This window comes from Zingiber officinale, chromosome 10B (assembly GCF_018446385.1).
Source record: "Zingiber officinale cultivar Zhangliang chromosome 10B, Zo_v1.1, whole genome shotgun sequence".
In the NCBI taxonomy this organism is placed as follows: domain Eukaryota; kingdom Viridiplantae; phylum Streptophyta; class Magnoliopsida; order Zingiberales; family Zingiberaceae; genus Zingiber; species Zingiber officinale.
The window spans coordinates 44485181-44508345 of NC_056005.1; the positions used below are offsets into that span (position 1 = coordinate 44485181).

Here is a 23165-nt window from a genome sequence, read left to right on the forward strand (position 1 = left end):
GAGTTGGCTATCGGCGAATCAAGGAATCGGGGAATCGGCAAGGTATCATCGCAACAGCGAAATCAAAACTCAGAAGGAAGAGTCGGCACCATTATCGACAGAAGAAAGGTTAGTATTTTCTCTATTTTCGTTCTTATAGTAATTAGTTTTTAAATCGATTGTTGCACTAGTTTTCTTCTTGATTATTTCTGAATTTCTGGATTTCTTGATTTCTTTTATTATTTGGTTTTCTTCTTGATTATTTCTGGATTTCTAGATTCTTGATTTCTTCTATTAGATTATATGTCAAGTTGTGAACTTGTGATGTTTCTAGTTTCTACCATATGAATTGCTTACCTGGATTTCAGAATGGTTGCTGACTTGCTGTGCTTTTAGATTTTTGATTTCCCACTTCTAGTTGTTTGATTATTGATGAACTTAAAATTTTTGAGCTCAGACATTGTGTGATTTGTGAAATAACTCAATGCTTGTATGGATGCAGCTCTGAGAATGAAATTGATGCCCCAATTCTCATGTTCAGTAGCTTATGATTGTTACTACGAGACAATTCTAAAATGGATGCCCTTTATTTCTTTGTAAAAGTGCTTGTTAATATCTTGCAGCACCACATCTCAATGGGTATGGGTTTAACTCATATTTATTTGGTCTAAGTTGCTTTGTCTATTGAGCAATGGGCTTTGTGTAGAACTTGATTCTTGCAATTTGCATCTTTGACAAAGTAGCTTTATCATGTCGGATCAATGATTCTTATCTCATTATAGATTAAGGTTATTATGAACTTTGAGATTTCATATTGAAGTAAGATTGAAAGTTAAAGCATTTAGAAGATATTTGTTGAAGTTAAAGCATTGAAAGTTATGAACTTTTAACTTTGCTGCACACGGATTATGCAAGACAAGCATATCATTTATAGTTAATGTCCAAGTTGAAGTTCAATCTAATAGTGATTTGGTCAAATTGGTTTCATCCAAATAAACTAACAATTAACATAATTGCTTATTTGCTTAGGTTATGAGAATGTTCTTTTATTGTATTTGCTTTGGTTAACTAACACATATCATATGCATATTATCTTATATGACTGCTCGAGTTCATTTGGGAAATTTTTCTGAATGGAACTACAGATTACTTAAGATTTGGCTTCTTCTATAAGTGTTATAATTCCTTGAATGTTTTCTTCTTCAATAAATAACACTCTTAGAATGTCCATATGAAACACTGTTTATTCATTGTTACTTTTACTTGTTTATTTATTCTATTGTTATTTCATTTTTTATTTAGGGATATAACTTGAACTATTTTAAAATGGAACATCAATCTGCTACAAAGAAAGGAAAGACGATAGCCTCGTATTTTAAGAAAAGAGATCGTCAAACTAGTGAAAGCACTTCAATTCCCACTGTCCCTATAATGCAACATCAATCTTGTGAAAGTCTTCCAATTCTTAGTGTCCAAATTCCTTCAATTTCCTCTTTTAGCGACAATCATCAGTTATGCTCTAGTTGTATTGAACGAGATCCAGGAAAAAGAAAACAGATATGTGAATATCATATTAATGTACGAGATGAGATAAGACGCTCATATCTAAAGATGGGGCCTTATCAACTAGATATGTTGGAGTATCCGGCTACAAAATTTGGAAGTTAAAATCGTCGATTTAAAAAAAAATGGTTCCAGAAATTTCATTGGTTGGAATATTCACCTTCAACAAATAAGGCATATTGCTTTTATTGTTTTCTTTTCCTGAATGATGTTAATTCGTCTAATATCTCGGCATTGGTCAATGAAGGATTTGACAATTGGAAAAGGGTAAATCAAGGAAAAACATGTGCATTTCTTGCCCATATTGGTTCTGCAGCTTCTTCGCCTCATACTATGTGCGAGAGAACGGCTGAAAATTTGATGAGACCCTCACAACATATTGATAATGTCATGCATGCCCAATCTAAAGAGGAAAAAGAAAAAAATCGTTTGCGTTTGAGGACCTCAATTGTCACTGTTCGCTGGCTAGCACTTCAAGGGTGTGCCTTTAGAGGTAGTGATGAATCTCTATCTTCATCTAATCGTGGGAATTTTCTTGAATTAGTAAAGGCTTTTGCAAAAATGAGTACAGAAATTGATAAAGTTGTACTTGAGAATGCTCCAAAAAATGCTCAATATATCGCTCCAGAAATTCAGAAAGAGATTTTACATATTATGGCTAATAGAGTACGAAAGATGGTTCGTGAAGAAGTTGGTGATAAATATTTTTGTATTCTTGTTGATGAAGCATGAGATATATCTAAACGAGAGCAAATGGCCATTATCTTGAGATTTGTGAATAATTATGGGGTTTTGACAGAAAGATTTTTTGCCATCAAAAGTATTAACGATACTACCTCATTGAACCTGAAAAAAGAAATATCAAATGTTCTTGTTCATCATGACCTACAAGTTAAGAAAATCAGAGGCTAAGGATATGATGGTGCTAGTAATATGCGTGGCGCATGGAATGAACTTCAGGCATTATTTCTCAGAGATTGTCCCTATGCATACTATGTCCATTGTTTTGCCCATCGATTACAACTCACATTGGTTTCTGCAGCCAAGGATGTTAGTGTTATTTGAGAGTTCTTTTCTCATTTGGATAATATAGTAAATATTGTTACTTCTTCTACTAAACGCATTGCTGAGTTACATACTGCACAGAGAATTGAAATCGAGCATATGTTGGCAATTGGAGAACGTAATTCTGGAAGTGGGGCCAATCAAATTGGTAATTTACAGCGAGCGGGAACTACTCGTTGGAGTTCTCACTATGACTCAGTAAAAAGCTTGATAGGTATGTATGCTGCAACTTGCAAAATTTTTGAAGTTCTTAGTGATCATTCTCCAAATGGAAGAGCTAAGGCTCAAGTTCGGGGGATTTATAGAAACATGGCAAGCTTTGAATTTGTGTTCATTTTGCATTTAATGCATAAAATTATGAGAACAACAGATTCTCTTTATCAAATTCTTCAAAGAAAATCTCAAGATATTTTATCTGCTATTACATTTATCTCTACTACCAAAACTATCCTCCAAGAACTTAGAGAATGCGGGTGGGAAGATTTTCTTCATGAAGTGAAAGTTTTTGTACGAGAAATGAAATTGATGTGCCTGATCTTGATTGTTTATATAAGATTGGTCGTTCCCGTCAGCAAACTACAGTTGAGCATCATTACCACTTTGATATTTTTAATGCAGCAATAGATTTCATCTTGATGGAGTTAAATACTCGATTTAATGAGTCATCAGTGAAACTTCTTTCTCTTAGTACCGCTTTAGATCCTAAAAATTCATTTGAATCAATTAACATTGATGATATTTGCAAGCTTGCAATGAAGTTTTATCATGAAGATTTCACAAATCAAGACATTATTGCTTTGAAGTATGAATTGGTACATTATAAACTTGATGTGATACAAAACTTGAAGGCTTCTACACTTGTTGATTTATGTCAGCAATTGACTGAGAGTGGACGATCAAAGATTTATGTTATGTTGACTAGATTGATTCATCTAGTTTTGACGTTATCTGTTTCTACTGCCACTACTGAGCGAGCCTTTTCAGCAATGAAGAATGTGAAGATAGCACTTCACAATAAAATGGAGGATGAATTTCTTGAAGATTGTTTGACAATTTATATTGAACGAGATTTAACTAAGGATATAGATGTAGATTCTATTATAGATGAATTTTATGTTTCAAAATCTCGTAGAGCACAACTTTGTTGAATAAAATGATGTAATGACTTTTTTTTGTTATACATCTATTTTTTATAATAATATATAATTTATTACATTAATTTTAAGCCCCCCTAACTCGAATTCTTGAATCCGTCCCCGTTAAGATGGATGTATAAACATATGAAAATGAACAAAATAAGAAATAAAAATATTAGAGAGAGTCGAAATTACATATATTAAGAAAAAAACTTCGAGAGACACGTTCAAATTAATAACTTAAACGACTACTAAATAGCCGACCATCTAGTGAGATAAACAGATTCATGAAACATTTCTTGTTTCTTTAAAGAAATAAGCACAAATCCATCTCTAAATGTTTGTCCTCCCTGGCCATTAACCCTTCCAAATTCCAGTCCGCACGGAAAACACAAAATAGAACTGGCAGAGATGCTAGATTAAGTTATAAATAAAATGAGCTGGACTCGTTAGCAACAAAATTCTGCCACCTTTCGAGGTGGTAGCGATGATTTTCTATACACAAATAGAAGGGAACAAAAAAAATCAAACACAGAATTGCTTGAGGATTGAGCTCTTAATGTTGTGTACATAGGCATATTACGTGCTAACAAAAAAAAAACACTACCAAAAATTTAGCCAAGAATTGCCTTTGAGGATGAGTTATTTGGTTTACAAAACATACCCTCTCTAATATTTACTCGCCAACTGAAAAGCACCACTAAAAAAAGGCTCCTCCAACTGACAATGAAAGATGTAAAATGAACACGAATCATTATCATCTTTTATCGCCTTGTGACAAAAACATTGAAACAGGAATCGACTTGCATAGCATTGTTGTTCCGTGAAAGGATGTGGCATGGGCACCCTGTAGATATGTCTCCAGCTGCAAGAAATGCATGCTTAATTGTGAAACCGTTCCATTACTCAAATTGAAAATTGTTAGAGAAAGGCCAACCTGATCTGTGCTAATTTTTGTGAAACCGAATTTGTTAGTCCAAATAGATTCAGCTTCCTCAGCTGCAGGTAATACTATATGCCTCACACCAAGAGAAGCTAAAAATCTCTCAATACATGAAAACAGAGATTGGAAATAACCCTACAGAAACGAAGAATTAACTATTTAGTGGGAATCATCTTAATGATGGAGAAATAAAACCGTACAAGAATTACAGGATCAAATCAAGCAAAGAAGGAAAAAAATGAGCAAAAGATGAGCTAAGCAGAGATGAGATTTAACTTGCTTAGGACTAGCTCAACAAATTGTGCTAAGCTTCAGCTATGATCACCAGTTAACTAGAAATGTTTACCCAACGTCAGGCCTTTAAATGCTTATCAGTCACATGTTCATCATCTTATCAAAAATAGGTATAACAATACAGAATTTAAGTTAAGAGCAAAGCAAACTATGATGTCTAACATGACATAAAAGAGAGGGAGCATCATTCAAAATGATAAATGTTTCAGTTACAGGTTCATATGTAAACACTGTGGAGTTAGATACAGCAAAAGCAAATTAACAAAAGGCCAACAGGTTGTTCTGATGTTATCCTCTTATAATTGTCTAACAAAAGTGTTTCACATGTCCATTCTAGAGCAATCGAACCTCACAAATACAAAATAAGGTTGTTCAGAATTTTATTTTATTTTTAAAAAACCATGTAATTTGGAGAAGGGGTTTGATTTAGAAATTTCAATCCAAAAGTAAAGCTCAGAATTGTTGTTGTTGTTAGGGATGATGTAAGCTCGAATGAACTCTCTTACAAGGTCAAGCTCCAAGCACTTGACACCTTTGTTCGACACTAAATTAATCAATAGATAAGCAATCTGAACATAGATACAAGAACACACCTGGCCCTGATGTTCTCTACTTGTTGCAACTAATGGAAGTTCAGCAACATCCCTCCCCAAAAAACGTAATAATCCCGCAGATACCACACATGAACTGCAATATTGAGCACACTTAAAACAAAATTGTAAAGCTACTGAGGAATGAACAAGTGATGCCTGCTTTACTTGTGAAAACGTACCCAACTATTAGTACTGGACAATACATCCCTGCAAAATCTTGACCCTTCACACTCCGCCTTCCAGAACAAACAGATAATCAGTATGTAAAAAATGCAATTACGAATAATGGGAAACAGAAGACAATGCTCTCACCCATAAACCATTGATGGAATAAGATCCTTTCCAGTCGATGCTTCAACAATAGGATCAAATGATTCCTGTAAATAAATATTAAAAAAAAATTACTCACGAGCAATTCAGCAACTTTAACTTATATTTAATCATATTATTTAAATTATGTATTAAACACAAACTATTCATATTTTTAAATATCATATTAATAATACACTATCAGTTTTTATCATATATGAATAATTGTATGCCATATTATTTATTTTAGTTTTATCAAACGAGGAAGAGGAAGAGGAAGAGGAAGAGGAAGAGGCAAAAGACTTAGTTAGCAACAATAAAACAAGATAAAATTTATTTAAATATAGATGATGATATAATAGGAGATAAAGCTCAATGGTGTAAAAGGATTCATACAGCCGACTCCACCTAGTGGGAAAAGGCTTGGTTGTTGTTGTTGTTGTTGTATATTATTTATTTTAGTTTATTATTTAGCAAGCAGGCAATTGAGGAGTTTCATTTTGATTATTCATACTGTGATAATATGATTACTTGGTATTCTATAATACTAATAGTTGACAGTTAATACACATCATTTTTTTAACACTTTTTGTCACATTAGACAATAAATCAATTTATCTAACTTTTATTTTAATTTTTGCACTTCTTTTGTTGATTCTAGTCCTACCAATTATACCCATCCGACAAGGCTGATACAAAGTTTTTTTTACTTTTACATATTCATGCCACTACAGATTGTGAACACAATGTATTGAGATTTATAAAATCAAAATAGTTTATAAGCAGCAAAACAATGTGAGAGGAATTGTATATAAGAGACATTTGTCAATATTTAATAGTGTAACATCACTTAAATATTTAAATTGTGTAACATCACTTACGTGGAAAATAGTAACTGCCCTTGAAAGGAGAAGTTTACTGTCTGCTTCAAGTGCTCTTCCACTTAAAAGTCTCCATCTTATGTCAGTGTCTAAATTTTTATCTAAACCTCTACTGTCACATTTCCTCTTTAAAATGTCCATATTTGAAGAAGGAAGCAACTCTGCTCTACGATGAAGGTATTCCTCCAATGCACTTCGCATTCGGATGCAATCAGTGCAGCAGAACCATTCTCCTAGAGGCAGTTCCTGAAATTAAAGTGATAATCAAGTTCAAAAATGTATCCATCATATAGTGCAAAGGCACAAATTGACCAAACAAAGTTCTATTCTTCCTACTTGGTACATACATTCTAGTTAAATTGAGAAGATATCTAGGCAATTCTATTCTTCAGACTAGTTAAATAATAGTGGGTATCTAGGAATCTTAAGGCTAATCACACACAATTTTAGTTTGTATGTTTATCGGAAAGAGAATTTAAGAGTGGTAAATATGGAAGTACCTTTAAATCAGCCATTTTATGATCCCTCAAACATCCAACATGGTATTCCCTCTCGCACTGAATCCAATGACAAACCAAGTGAGTTTTTTCAATGACGGATGAAAAAAATCAAACTTTTCTGGGCATTATACAACTGAAATATACCTGATCACAGATTATAACAGTGCGGTCATTAAATCCTCCTCTACTAAAATCATGACACCTGAATAGATTTACAAACATCAGAAATAATTTCAGAAGTATCTAGTGTCCCAACTCCAAAATTCAAACTGAATTTGAAGTCACACTATATATAAATTGGCCAAAAAAGCAGCTTTGCAACAAAGCATCAGAAAAAATAAACATTATGTATGTGATAGAGCATTGTTCTGAGTCTGTATGTGATAGAAAAAAATAGCACTTTGGCCAACCCTAACTTGGCTTGGAACCACAAGAGTTGGGTTCTTATCAAATCAAATCAAGTTAAAACAAAAAACCCGAATCCAAATCTCATCAAAAGTGAAATGCAAATATTTATAGCTGAATATTTTTAAAAACTATGAAAAATCTTAGAAAACCAAAGCAACCTAATGTATTACTAGCTAATGCAGTCTTTAGTAAGAATTTAATTTGAATCCATTACAAAATAAAAATGAAAAAAAATCACAGCAAAAGCCTCAAAGGGAATGCAATCAAATTGGAAAATGTAATGTTTTAACCAGTTCATCTGAATTATTCAACAAATAATGTTTGAAAATATCCCCTATCAAGAGCTCAGGAACAATGTCAAAGTAATAACCTGCACAGTGAACATGAACTGTCATCAGTCAGTGTTGTTGTGACAATACGGATACACCGTTTAAATATCTGCTCAATGGGATCCACACCAGCAACTCTCCCAGCAGCAATTGCATTCTTATTACTCGACAAACATTTCTCCCGTTGATGAAGACTTTGACAATATCGACAGTGCCAATCCCCTTTTGGAGCACTGGACAAACCAATACATTCTGCAACAGATACAATTAGATTAACACTTGGAAAAATAATACCACCCAATTACTGAAGAGAAAGAGATTCCCATATTTTGATAGAGCATGCATATTCAAGAAGAGCAGCATAGAAATAAATAATGGAACAGGACTATTTGAAAGAATTAAGTTCTTGGGTAAATAACAAAAAATGTTAAATGCTACACTGGAAAAAAGTTAAGCTACTCTTCCACTAAAGTGAAATGGAATTAATAGAACTATAACTTCTATATGTAGTTTGAATGCTGTAAGAGTCAACTTAGTCTGTATAAACAAGAAGACAGGCAATTTACCCAAAGGAGTGCCAATTATGGAGTTCATATGCCAGATTTGTAGTTGAGATATAAACAACATTAAATTTAGAAACTAATTTATGGTATTATCTGATCCTGATACAAAATGTACCCTATAAAATACTACTTCCAAAAGTAATCTAGTTTTTTTCCAAAATTATTAACTTTATTAAAAAATGGTTTACAAATTTGAAATTCATAAAAATTCAATTGATTAATTTTTGCTGATTCTATGTTGAAGAAAAAGTAAAATGAATAATATGAACTAACTTAGAGATGTTGCAAAAATGTTACAGAAATTCTATTATCCATGAATGAACAAAAAAGAGAAGGGGAAATGAGTTAGAGGATAAAAGGATAGGTCAGACAGAGGGGGGAAACTAGATGGAGAAGAGTGTAAATAAAGAGAAGAATAGGAAGGAAAGATTAGTGAGTTTTCTTCTTATAATTAACAAACTCGCCTTCTTCATCTCTCCTGCATTAGATGGTGCAATGGTTAACAGATCAGCAAAGGTCTCACAGACAATCCTATTCCCTAACTTGTCCAGCAGAGGTTGGTTCCAATTCCACCATTGTCAATGAATACAATCCTATTCCCAAACCTGTATCCTATGTTTGAGAGACCATTTCTTCCTTTGGAAAGCAATGTGCAATATGCACACCAAAACATATGAAATTAAAAGCTTTATAGAATGCTCAAGTTGGTAAAGGTGGAGAAATCAATAAATAAACTTTTAATGAAACATATAGCAGGATGAGAAAGATTATTTATTGAATTACAACTCTACAAATTCTGAGAAAGATCATAAATATAGTTATACTAGTTAACAAGATTGAAACCAATGTATACATAAGTGCATGCTATCATAATAATACAAGATGCCATGTTTCTTAATCAAGAAAGAGGGGGGAAACCTTTGTGGAATGCTCTAGGACAAAGATCACAAAGTACTAGATTTCCACCATCAGCACATATGCTGCAAAGATCGTCACTGTCGCTAGCTATCGTTTTTCGATCTTTTGCTAGTGAAACTGATAACTCATGCAGGGAAACTCCATTGGAAGTGTAAATGTAGTTGTAACTGGAAATCATAGCACAATGGATAGATAAGTGTGGTGATTCAATCATTACAAAGAGCTGAAATATTTCCACTTACGGTTTGCGCCTCAATGCTTGACCAGCATGAGCTTCAAATTGTGAAGGGCTAACCTGTATTTGGTATACAAAAAATTAAATTCTGATTTATGTGTAAAAAAAAACAGCATGAGGTATACATTACCACAGAATTGCAGCACTGACAACATATTCCAGAATCTTTTATGTAGCCCTCAAGAAGCCGCTGAAAAATAATCATAAAAACCTTGTTAGTAAAACAACAACATATTTTTCAAATGAGAATCAATCCACTATCTTATTAGAACAACCTTTCCACGGACATAGTAGCCTACTTCAGTACCCTCTGGCAAAATATCAGTCATAAAGACCAACTTGTGCAGGCCAATATCCCTTGAAGAAGGTAATGATGAAAACAAAGACAAAATTAGAGGCAAGGTAAAAAAAGGAGACGAAGAGTAATTCTAGCTAAGATATGGGAAAAAGATGGGAAATGTCTGAGATACTTTCTAGTCAGTCTCCCAAGACTAGTCTTTTTATTTGATGTTAGGTTTTTGGATGAGCTGTCTGCATGACTTGTTACAGAAACAGGCTTCGATAACCTGTGCAGAAAATCCATACAGAACACATTTTAATAAGATTAAAAGTAGAACAAAAGACAAGTTTTTAAATAAAAAAGATAGATGAGCAAATAAAGTAGTCATTCCAAACACATGAAGCTGTAAATTCTGTAATATTTTGAATTTGGAACCAATAACCTAAGCCATCTATTGTGACATACTATTGGGTCAAAAGGTGAACTTGTCACCTTAGCGGCCCCTCTAGGGTAGGGTGGGGTGGGGGTGGGGGCATTTACCCTAACCAGTGACCCTTTGCGTCGGGGAGGTCAGACATCCAACGAGGCATTTTCACACCCACTAGAAATTGACCCCAAACACTCATGCAGGTACCAACTGTGCCAACCTATGGGGACATCCATTGTGACATACTATTATAGCAAAAGGTAATTACGCTCACCCCAAACACCCACCGTCCCTAAGTTATGTGAAGGGAGGTAAATCACAAGATCAACTTATAGTCGATTGCCAAGTTGACATACTATTGTAGCAGGAAGGTGATTATACTCACCCAGACACCTTTGACAGTCCATCTCAAGTTATGTGAAGGGAGGTAAATCACGGGTTAGCTTATAGTCACTAAGTTGGCTAGGGCGTGAGAGGAGTTTTTTTTTTCTTGAGGGCATGTGCTTGCCAAGTTGACATACTATGTGGCAAAAGGCGATTTATTCACCCTCAGTGCCCCCGCCAACCCGTCCCTAAGTCAATACGAAGGAGGTAAACCACTAGTGACTACTAGTCATTAGTGCAAGTGACCGAGGCATGGGATAGGGCATGCTCGGACGCATTGAGTTTTGACCCCAAGACCTCGCTAAGATAACATACTAGATACTAGATGAAGTTGCCACAATTAGGTGCAATCCGAAAGATGGTACAAGAATTGATCAAAATGCAAATGAATAAAAACCATCCTTATCTATCAAAAATCATAAACATGGGGACAAAAAGATCCCCTAGGTCAACACGGAGGAGGTAGATCCTTATATTTGGTTTCATCCAATCTACTTGAGGTGCATATAAGCAAATTACATTAATAATTTCTTTCGGTACCACTATCCTAAAAGTTATAATACTATCTCCTTTATAACTACTCATGTCACTTCATCCTTTAACGAATTATCTACAATAATACCTATTTCATTTTTTATTTTAATCCTTCCTACATACCATAACTTAAAACCTAAGTTCTCTATTATGTCTGTATTCTCTCCTACCCATTTTATCTCTTGTAATCATAAAATATTAATTCCTTTCTTAATTGTCATATCTACTACCTTGCTTTACCGATGTGCGTTTATGTTCCAGATCTAAGACATTCAATATACCTATAATATTTGTACTTATCAAACTTATGCTGTGAAAATTCTTGTATATCTAATACTACACTTAAGTTCTCATAAAGATATAGCGGTCCTTATCAAAACATTACAGACGGATCCTGTAACGCATTCTTTCCGGGGAAGGACCTAACATAGCACAACAATTTAATGGATTCATTTATAGAATATTCACTTGTGTTTGATTTTGGCTAACTTAATGCAACCCTCAACCTTTTTCATTCGGATTTAGGACCGATATTGGCAATTTTTAAATATATGTAATAAAATGCATATAAAATTAATGATATTTTATTCAACCGTTTATGTTGATACGAATTATGCAAACTAGGCACTTTAACACCATATAGTGTGGATTGGTATTTTAGATTAAAATTTTAGGGAAAAATAAATGATACATGTTTCAACTATGATGCTCACAAGCTCTATCTTTTTTCCCCTCTTTTTATATAGATATTAATAACTGTAGGTGTATCTTAAAATAGTTCATGACAAAATTCATCTTTTTTATAAAAATATTTATTCATATCCACAGATGATAATAGAGCAAAGTGGGGAATTAACTTCCCATCTTCACTGACATAAAGAAGCAAAGTGAGGCAGAATGAGTCATTGACGAAAATCTCCCCACTATTGACCTTAAGTAAAATCTTCTTTGCGATACTACCCCCACCGTGTTTCTTTGGCAAGGGGAGCTCAAAGAAATATAAACTATATATGTATGAGCTAAATAGTTAAATATCATTTTTTGTGTACCAACTAGAAAAAATTGAGCAAACAAAAAATATATCCCATCATTCCCATATTTGAGTTATATATTTTATCATTTTCTACCCTATCCACATTCTGGGATGGGGTGCGACAACCCCAACTTGAAGCAAGTTGATGCATGGCCCCATCTAAATGGGCATACTTGCCATCCAAAATTAGTGCTTATATTCTTACTATTTAACTTATTGACGCCACTAAAATAATTGTCCAACTGCCTTCTTAATAATTAATCAATGAGGCTATTAAGGATGCTAACAAATCAAAGTCATTTATGTACTTGGTGCATCTGACACTCATGAAACAAGTCTAGCTTTTAAGACTATAATTAGGTCTAATAAAAAACAAAGTAAATAAATTGAAAAAATATAGTATTGGATCTATAGCAACATCAACACTTGTGAGGGGAAGGATATCGAGTTACTTTTATTGTTTTATTAGTTACAAACTAAGTATGATTTTTCTACTATTGCATTTTACTAAAATAGAGGTATTTTGATTAAGTTATAGATCCCCACATGAAGCAGATATGATTCATAGGGGTACAAGCATGGTTCACGTTAAAACAACCACACCCTTAGGGTTTGCATCTGAATTTTTTTACTTCTATTCAGTAAATGGTAATCACAGATCAGTTCATATCAATGCTCCATTGCTTCCTTCTCTTTGATAACAATAGAAGAAAACGAATATTAAAATTCCATTAAAAACAGTCATCTCAGGAGCTAATACCATGATTGCAGATTGCCTAACAAGGAAAACTAATACCATTATTGTCAAACAAGGATTTGACATAAGAAAAATGAGAGAATTAGTATACAACATCTCCATGTAACTTTACTGAAATTGCACATTCAAAAGATGTCAAATAAATTCAGTCCAATAAACATAGATGTTTATCAATTCCAAATAGCGTACCCTTTTGTGAAGGCACTTCCATGTATTGGGCTTGGAGTTCTTGGAGGTTGTTGTGATTCCAGACATGAATCACAAAAATTTCCAAACTTTGCAGGAGTAATTATTGGCCCTAAGATATGAATGATCATTAAGAAATCAAGAACGATAAAATAACTATGTCGGTTCTAAGAGAATAATCACCTTTGCATTTTTGACAAGTAAAGGTACCCTGTGAAGAGACTTGACCTATTGCATTTTGGATTCTAGCTTCCAACATGTCCAAAGGTGAACTGGCGCATGCCTTAACAATATCATGAAGGCTTTTCCCATTTGGCAAGAAAATAAAATTAGCTGGGTGTTTTTTTGTGCTATGAGCATGTTGTTCAAATACATATGCTGAAACAACCTGATAAACAAAGATAAAAAGAAAACATTAATCTTTCTCAGTTCTATGCCGCCCTATCAGATGACCAAATCAAACTAATAAAATACTCACAATAGAACCATCACAAGAAGCACAAGAGCACAGTATGCCATTGCCCTTAATCACACCTCTTAGTGCTAAATGCTGTAATGAGAATACAGAAAACAGTTTACCCTGAACTTCCAGATGAAAGAAATATAGGAAAGATATTTGAAAACTGAAGTTTAGGGAAACCACAAATTACCATAAGAACAAGAGGGAAAAGTACAAGAACATCTAGAAATAAGGCTAAAACCAATATCACTTTTGACAAATTTTATCTCTCCATTTCACTTTTAACAGATCAGTCTCTAACAATTCTAACCCTCCATTAAAATTATTACTCATTTACAAATAAATATTGACAATATATTTTAAAATATGATAAAGTTTATTAAATTCAATCGTCTTATCAACAATGACACCCAGGTTTAACATTTTTTTTAAATTGAATCCAATAGTATGTTATTCATTTTCAATTATCACATGAAAAATGACACTTAGTTTTCGATAATTGAGACCAATTGCAGGGAAGAGAAGCAATGGAAAGTAGATGAAAGCCATAATTGGATTCAAACTTATTGGTGGAATAGAGTTGTTAGAGAATCAAATGGTTTAGGACAGATTTGATAAAATTGAAAAGTAAATTCAGATTTGTTAAAAGTGACAAGGTTATGATATATTTTTAAATTAACTGATATTAACAATGTAGGAAAAATCAGGCCTTAAAATGCTCCAAATGATGAAATTTATGCACTGTTATTGCAGGTAAATATAGCAGTACATAACCTTCAAACAGACTAATTAGTTAAAACAACAAATATAAAACTTACCTTACCACAAGAAGCATTGTAACTCACGGGCAACCCCTCAAGCAAACCAGTGGAAAGCAATTCCCTTATGTTACTGGGAACCTTTGTTGATGTTATTTTCTTTGACATCTTTAATTCCATTTTCTTATTAGGAGTCAACATTGAAGAACAACTTGCAGCATTTGCAATACCTTTGCTATCTTCAGATCCTGATGAAGAACTGCTTGTGCTAGTGATGCTGGATATCCCCTTAGCAGCTGACCTTGTAAATCTTCTCATGGGGCTCAAGACATGGCTATTGCTATCTTTGTGACTGAAGTGACCATTCATTGTAATATGAGAATCCACAGAGGTCTCTTTATGCTCGGTACAAGTCACCTTCAAAGCCGACCTTGTAAACCTCCTAACAAAAGTCTTCTTTGATGAACCATTGTCAATCCTTATTCCATCTGGACACCTTCCTACGGGAAAGCCTCCCTCATCCATAATTAATACCGGAATTGACACAATATTTGATTCCTCTGATACACCTTTACTCGGTGGCCCTGTAATTTTTACATGGCTCCCTGTTCTGGAAGTTCCTGCCTCCAGTTCATCAGCGACATCAACCATAACCAAGTCTTCAACGCAATCACTTCCAATGAACTCATTGTCCAATATTTTGCCACTGCCATCAACATGGGTATTATCCGACACTACCAATGAATCCAGATTTTGAGGAGATACTGATGTATTATCGATTTTCCCTCTGGCCTCAAACTCTGCCGGAACAATCAAAGAAGAACGCCTAACTCCTTTAACTTTGTTACTCGAACAAGATCCCAGAGCCAAGATGATGGAGTTCAATGGAGGAGGATGGATATCGACGGCAGACTGCACTTTACCGTCCCTCGTCAAGGGAGTTCCTTCAGCATCCGCCTGCTCCATGGGAACAACATTCACCGAATCTGCAGTCTTACCTTCAATCGACGCGTTGGCATCCGGTTCAACCGGATCCAAAGACGCAGAAGAATCGACCACCATCAGAGGATCAGCAGGCGAATGCGAGGAGGCCACGGCCGTCAGATCCGAGGCGTGCTTCTTCATCCGCTTGCTCTCACGAGGGGAAACAACGGCGGCGGGGGCGGACCGGGAATTACCAGAGCGGGTGCGGCCAAGGGAGATGGAAATCTGAGCCTGCGCCTTGAGAGCGAAGGCGAACTCCCGCTTGAGGCCCGTCCGGACGCCGGAGCGGAGGACGGAGTCCTCGAGATCGGTAGGGCCACAACCGTTCTCCACGGAATCAGGCGGAGGAGAGGCGAGAGTTCCGCCAGCCAACGCCATCGGAGGCAGAGGAGCAGGAGGCGAACCGCGGGGATAATTAGGGCTCGGAGGGGCACAAATCGTTGCTTCTCGGGAATTTGAGGAGGCAGGGGATTAAGTTGGGGGGAAGGAAAGAGAAGGGAAGGGGAGAACAAATTGGTAAAATAGAAACCGAAACCGATTGGTTTCAAATCAGAGCGTGATGTCTAGATCAACGTCGAGCGTTGTGATCAAATTGCTCCTATATTTGACCCGGTCATGGATGTGGCTTGGGCCGTTGGTGTAGACTACTCGGCCTCATGTCCGGGCCGAAATTGGCAAGCCGGTTCTTTTTGTCGTTCTGGACTTCCTAATATATCGATAACGGAATATATTTATTAAGCGTTGGATTAGTTGCTAGATCTGCGGGTTACAATTACATGAGATTAGATTTTAATCAATTTGCCATGGAATCTCCATCATAATAATTTGATACCCGAAAACCCTGAGACTCTCATTCATTGGCAGACGCAATCAATTCTTGCCCAAACGATTTGGAGACAGCGATGGGACCCCTCCCCCTCCTGGTGGCAATGATGATGGAGAAAGTTTCGAGTGAAGATCAGGAGACCAAACAACAGGTCGACAACCCAGAGCGCGAGGGGTCGTGCTCGCTCTGTCAACCTTAGGTATCCACAAGATGACCTTCAAAAGGTACAGAGGCTAATGAGAGGAATCACATCGCACAGCACAAGTGAACTCCTTTTCAGCAAAAGTTTTGGTTGAAGAGTCACCAACTAACTTTAGACTGGCACAAGTGAGAGTACAATCACAACTAATCCGGAGAACCGAGGATGTCACCCGTTGCATCAGTGTCTAGATGGAGTAAAATATCATGTCTTCTTGTTTGATACAGTGTGTTATGAGTGACTTTAAAAGTAATGTGAGATTGATAATTAAGATGATGCGCTAGTTAAAGTTAAAGTATATATATCCGAATGAATCATTTTTAACGGGACTCAACTCCCAACATACATTCGATCGGTCCTTGGCCGATCGGACCTCTGGAGCTTAGTTCCTCACTTCTCATGGGCAAGACTCTCGTCATACATTTTGTCGGCTCCAAGCTAATCAAACTACCTATCAGAGAATAATGGCTATTCACCAGAGAATATTCCTCTGCTCTGACATATATATGCAACGAAGCCTTCCTGTGCCTAGAAGAAGGTGATCATCCTCCACTACCTGACATATTCTGACTCTTGACATTCTTTGATGCCTAATTATTGTGGAGATTATGAGAGACAGTATAAAAGGGGTCCTTTTCTTTAACTAGGTACGCACGTGCGCACACGCATCCACATTACGATTCTACTGTTTGTCTTCTTCTCCATTTCGCTCTGCTACCGCTCTAACTTAAGCGTCGGAGTGTTTGTGTCAGGAACCCCTCCATGGTTCTCGCTCTAATGTTCTCGTTGGTTCTGTCTATGCTGTGCGTAGGTCTGTAGCTCCCAACTCGAAGTCCTTCCTTTGTCAACATTCCTGCCACCTCACTGGCCATTCATCTACTCAGCTTCCGGACGGGATCAAATTTGGCATCATCTGTGGGAACACATTCACCTGTTCTAGAACATAAAGATAGACGTCGTCGATAAAATCAACGTTGCCATGACCCCGGATAAATACGAGCTATTTGTGAACGCCAAGGCACATGCCTTGTCCCTAAAACAAGTCATTGATTCTTACCTGCACCGGGGCATCCATGGCCTCGTTAGAAGAGCTTCCTGTATTTGAGAAAAGATCCAAGCAAAAATAGTTGTTTGAGTTCCCTCGAGTATTTTTCCGAACGCCCGTTGAGGGTTGAGGTAAAATCGAACGGTCACAAGCCTCCTCGACTGAGAATTCACCCTAAAGGGACCCGAGGTGAGGCAAGGCTCCTATTGCTAGGGAATCACCTGAACAACCCAATGTCCCTTTCTCTCAAGAGGTATTAGATGAAAAGTTGTCTAAGCATTTCCGACCTTTGTCGGTTGGAGAGTATGGAGACAACACCGATCTTGAAGATCACCTCCGAAGATTCAAGAACGCCACTCTACTGCATTAGTATAGCGATGCAATAAAATGTCAAGTGTTTTTTACCACTCTATCAAGCTCGGTACAGAGATGGTTCGACTAACTGTCGGTCGAATTTATTGGTGCAGTTTGTACTAACGGTCTAACTTAGATTTTGATGAATGACAAGTAACTTAAGTTAGATTTTGTTGTGATCTAACCACTTGATTAAGTGTGCAAGAGAAGTCCAGATAGGTCAATGGATTAACCGGATATCTGGCAAGAAATCCAGCTAGGTCAACGGGCCAACCAGATAGTTGGTATGAAGTCCAGATATGTCGACAGGCTGACCGAATATCTGGCAAGAATTCAGCTAGGTCAACGAGCCGACCGAATAGCTTGTATGAAGTCTAGACAAGTCGACGGGCTGACCGGATGTCTGGCAAGTTGGTAAGTTAAAGTAAGTCATTGAGGAGAGTGATCTTGTGAGGACGCATCTCGGTTGAGAGACAGTAGGCATTGGTCCAGTTTAGGTCCATTTAGGATCCCTAAACTGAGACCTTGACTAGTTCCTGGTCCTAGGAGAACGGGAACTAATTACTATTCTTTATTATTAATTATTATTGTCCTAACATTTGTTTTGCAGATTATTTGGACTAACATTGTTTTGCAGGACAAAAGGAGCATATTTGCCTTCGGATGAACAGTGCCCGAAGGTGCCTTCAAGTAGTGAAGGCGCCTTCATACTGTTTATAGAAGACGCCTTCTATGGCTATGGAAGACGCCTTCCATAGGGTGAAATTTTGACCTCGCCGTGGATAAGTATCGGGTTGTTTGAGATCAAGTTTAACTTATTGGAGGCGCCTTCAACAACTATGGAAGGCACCTTCCATGCCTTATATAAGGCAGTCTCGAAAAGGCATTCAAATAACACTGATATACGAGCTACCGCGCATCCTTTTAAGCTTCCGACTACCCCAGGCTTCTGCTACGACTCTGCTACGAAGCTGCTGCACCTGACAACTGCTCTGAGGACTTCCGATCACGGCCGGTAGACCAACACTGACACACGAGTGCTCCTACTTTTATTTCTAAAAGTGTCGGTAACATTTCATTTGTATATTTGATTACTGCAAAAGGACAAGTGCAGTGTGTTGCACTTGTTTGAACTTTCTTTGTACTCGATTTCGTCTTCCGGATGTATCGGAAGAGGTCTTTAGTGGTTTACCCATTGATAAGTCTGCAGGACTTATGTCTTGGAGTAGGAGTCGTCGAAGGTTTCAAACCAAGTAAACTGCTTGTATCTTTCACATGTCTTTTTAATTTTGATTTCATACGTACTTTCCACTGTGCATACTTGTGATTTTAAAAATGACAAAATGAATTTTTGAAAACCACGTGATTCACCCCCCCCCCCTCCCCTCATGTGTGATCGATACAACAAGTGGTATCAGAGCAAGTTCTACTCTGAATTGGTGCAACCACCAATCAAGCCGGGGGAATTATTTTTTTTTATTTTTCACATTCTATTTGAATTGGTAAAACTTTACCTATTCAGATAATTTTTCGTTCGATTTTAACTTGAAGTTGGTGCAACACCTCTCAAGTTCTTTTATATTTCTTTATCTCAAACTCTGCTAATCCAAGACCAAGTCTTGACAACTCTTTTAGTTTTCTATCTATAGCAGTGAAATGACCCAAAATGAAGGATACAACACCGTCCATCCTCCGCTCTTCAATGACGATGACTTCCTGTACTGGAAGAAGCGGATGGAGGTATACCTAAAAATGGACTTCGACGAGTGGTTCAGCGCCACCAAAGGGTACAAAGTACCAATGGACAACGCCTGAATTCCAATGGACCCAGAAAATTGGAATCCAGAAATGAAGAAAAAAACACAAATTGACTTCAAGACCCTTAACACAATCAGTGCGGGCTAACAAAGAATAGCTTAACCGCATCGGCCCTCACGAAAACACCAAAGAGCTATGAGACAAACTCATAGAACTACACGAGGGGACCAACGACGCAAAGGTAATGAAAAGATACTTATATCTAAATAAATTATTTAATATAAAAATGGAAAAAAGGTGAGACTGCCAGTCAGCTGCACGCGAGTATAAAAGATATTCTCAATGGACTTCACACTATTGGCCACCAGATGGAGAACCGAGATCTGATTAAGTATGCTCTAAATGTGTTTCCTTGAAATATACCATGGGCATCCATTGTGGATGTCTATAAGATTTCGAGGAATTTGTCAAAATTAAAATTAGACAAACTATTTTGTGAATTAGAGCTACATGAACAGACTAACGCCAAAACTGAGAAAGGTATTGCTCTTATTGCAGGGACATCAAAAGAAAAGTCCAGAACCAACCCTGAACCTGAAATTGAGTCTGACCAAGACTCAGAGGATGAAGAACATCCGATGAACCTGGTAAGAAAGATGTTCACTAGGAGAAAGAAGAATTTAAACAAAAAGGGCCTGCAAAAGATCAACTCCACCTCCAATTCTAATAGCAAGAATGTGACCTGCTTCAGATGCAATAAGAAGGGGGAACTACAAGATCGACTGCCCGATTTTGACAAAAAAAGAAGGCTTTCAAAGCAACGTGGGACAAATCATCCGGAGATGAATCAGATGGTGGAGAATCGCAGCACACCAACTACCTCGTACTGATGGCTTACGAATCAGAATCGGAGAACGAATCAGAAGACGGGTCCGAACTCGAATCGAGCCACGAGTTCACACTCGTTTCCGAAGGTTCCGATGAGGTATACTTTACTTTAAGAAAAAGATTTTTTTTAATTATTGCATGTTTAAACAAGAAATTAACTAACTCTAAAAATTACATAAATGAACTAATAAAAGAAAATAACAAATTCAATGAACAATTAAAATCAAGTTTAACAGCTGAACCAATTCAAGCTGAAATCCCAACTCAAGTTGCAAAACTTGAGAAGGATAATCTTAGACTGAAAAATGAAATAATTGAATTAAAAGAATTACTACAAAAATTCACAATTTGATCCAAGTATCTCGACATGATACTTGGGTCATAAAGAGCTGTGTACAACAAGTCTGGACTCGAATACAAGTCCAACTCAACCAACAATCCTTTATATCATTAGTTAATCAAAATAAGACCCAAACTAAAGTTTGGGCTCTAAAAGTGTGTCTAACCATGCAAGTAGGAATCAATCAATATTATGTACCTAAAAATGAGATCCATTATATAAAATCAAATCCAACTAAAATCTTAAATTCAAACCAAAATAAATCTTCAAAACTAAATTTCTAAATTTAAAAATGAAATAAAATCAAACAAATCAAATTACCATCAAGTCCACTATAATTATAAAAGTAATCGACACAAATCCAAAACTTAAAAATCAAACTCAACAATTCAATGGGAGACTCTAAATTAGTTGGCACCTCCAAAATAACAACTTACTCGGTTGGGTAATGACTAGTCAAAATAAGGACAATAATTTTGTTGGACCGTTGGTGGCCGGCTAGAAGGGGGGGTTGACCCCAAGAGGAGCTCATAAGAATTGTCATGGTAAACCCTACAGGTGGACTTAGTCCGACATGACGATAAGGTTGAGTGGTTCTACTCTTGGACTAAGATATTAATTAAGTAAGTTGTCAGTAACTCATTTAATTAGTGGACAATCATTATCTTAAACACAGAGAGACTAACACACTCATAATAAGAAGGAGCCCAAAATGTAATTTGGGATTGGTGCGGTAGTTAAATAATAATTTTTTAGTGGTATGAATTATTATTGATGAAGTTAAGTTGTGTGTTCGGGGCGAACACGGGAAGCTTAATTTCATCGGGAGACCAAAACCAATTCCTCCTCTGGGTCCCTATCGTAGCCTCTTGTATATAGAGATTCATACCCACCTATACCCACCTTTCTATCCACCTTAAAGTGGCCGGCCAAGCTAGCTTGGAGCCCAAGCTAGGGTCGGCCAAAGCTATTGGTGGAGCCAATTATAAGTGGCCGGTCAAAGCTTGGGTCCCAAGCTTAGGTGGCCGACCACTAGAAAATAAAAAAGAATTTTTATTAAAATTATTTCTTATGTGGATATCATGGTTTTAAAAGAGAGTTTGAAATTTAAATCTTTCCTTTTATATCTTTCTACAAAAGATTAAGAAAAGATTTGAAATCTTTCCTTATTTATAGATTGAAAGGTGGATTTTAATTTTAAGAAAACTTTCCTTTTTTAACCATGTTCATGATTTAAACAAGAGTTTAAAAATTAAATATCTCTTTTATAAGTTTCTACAAAAGATTAAGAAAAGATTTGATATCTTTCCTTATTTATAGATTGAAAGAAGATTTTAATTTTTAGAGATAACTTTCTTTTTGAAAATTATCCACATGTTTAAAAGAATGATTTTAATTTATAAAATTTCCTTTTTATCCACCATGAAGGGAAAAATTATTAGAGAAATTTTTTATAAATTTTTGGAAACAAATTAGGAAGTTTTAATTCTTGTGTTAATTAAAACTCTCCTTATTTTGGGGATTAAAGTGGCCGGCCATTAAAATTGTGAAAAGGATTTTAATTTTTAATTAATTAAATTTTCCTTTTCATGGCAAAGTAATAAGGAAGTTTTTATTTAAATTTTCCTTATTTGCCAAGACCAAGGATTATAAAAGAGGGGGTAGAGGTGCCTTCATGGGTGCGAACTCTATTCTTTTCTTCCTCTCTTTTTCTCCTTGGTGTGGCCGACCCTAGATGTTTTGCCTCTCCTCTTCTCTTCTTCTTTAGTGGCCGGTGTTATCTTCTCTTGGAGCTCTTGATGGTGGTCAGTTCTAGCTAGGAGAAGGAGAGAAAGGAGGTTTTGTTTCTTGTATCCCTTGGAGCTTGGTGGTGGTGGTCGGACCTCTACTTCTCTTGGAGAACTGTGGTGGCCGAATCTTGCTTGGAGAAGAAGGTGGCTTAGGTGGATTCTCATTTCGGTAGATCGTTGTCCACACAACATCCGGGATAAAAAGAGGAATACGGTAGAAGATCAAGAGATTATTTGTTTACAAAGAAAGGTATAACTAGTAATTATTTTTCGCATCATACTAGTTTTCTTTGTATAGTTATTTTTGGAAATACCAAACACAAGAGACATATGATTCTAGAGTTTTCGGATTTGTTTTAAAGTTGTGTTTCTTTTATTTTATTTTTCGAATTTGTGATTCGATTGTTCTTTTTGGTAACCTAGAGTTATTTAAGAAAATTAAATAT

The 23165-nt window shown here is 36.2% G+C and overlaps 2 protein-coding genes across 2 annotated transcripts; one reads left to right on the forward strand and one right to left on the reverse strand.

The window, feature by feature from the left end:
- The first annotated feature begins 1932 nt into the window (after positions 1-1932).
- LOC122029119 lies at positions 1933-3755 on the forward strand. Its single transcript, XM_042588071.1, has 3 exons — positions 1933-2236; positions 2636-2895; positions 3162-3755. The coding sequence occupies exons 1-3, from the start codon at positions 1933-1935 to the stop codon at positions 3753-3755; spliced, it is 1158 nt and encodes a 385-aa protein (XP_042444005.1).
- A 501-nt stretch (positions 3756-4256) lies between these two features.
- Positions 4257-16075, reverse strand: LOC122029355. Its single transcript, XM_042588304.1, has 18 exons — positions 14596-16075; positions 13796-13867; positions 13501-13705; positions 13321-13429; positions 10187-10282; positions 9992-10073; positions 9847-9906; positions 9724-9776; positions 9482-9648; positions 8042-8252; positions 7408-7465; positions 7264-7320; positions 6764-7009; positions 5886-5950; positions 5753-5809; positions 5574-5667; positions 4681-4821; positions 4257-4608 (listed from the first exon to the last, which is right to left on the reverse strand). The coding sequence occupies exons 1-18, from the start codon at positions 15895-15897 to the stop codon at positions 4501-4503; spliced, it is 3183 nt and encodes a 1060-aa protein (XP_042444238.1). The 5' UTR covers positions 15898-16075; the 3' UTR covers positions 4257-4500.
- Between the last annotated feature and the right edge of the window lie 7090 nt (positions 16076-23165).

Bases quoted from the DNA above. Each gene is read 5' to 3' on its own strand.
- LOC122029119 (XM_042588071.1), top strand. From the start codon at position 1,933: ATGCATGCCCAATCTAAAGAGGAAAAAGAAAAAAATCGTTTGCGTTTG. The intron at 2,237-2,635 runs GTGATAAATATT...TGGATAATATAG, and splicing joins GATGGTTCGTGAAGAAGTTG to TAAATATTGTTACTTCTTCT. The intron at 2,896-3,161 runs GTTCGGGGGATT...TGTTTATATAAG, and splicing joins ATGGAAGAGCTAAGGCTCAA to ATTGGTCGTTCCCGTCAGCA.
- LOC122029355 (XM_042588304.1), bottom strand. From the start codon at position 15,897: ATGGCGTTGGCTGGCGGAACTCTCGCCTCTCCTCCGCCTGATTCCGTG. The intron at 10,074-10,186 runs GTATCTCAGACA...ACCTTCTTCAAG, and splicing joins CTTGGGAGACTGACTAGAAA to GGATATTGGCCTGCACAAGT. The intron at 9,777-9,846 runs GTAATGTATACC...TACCAAATACAG, and splicing joins GTCAGTGCTGCAATTCTGTG to GTTAGCCCTTCACAATTTGA.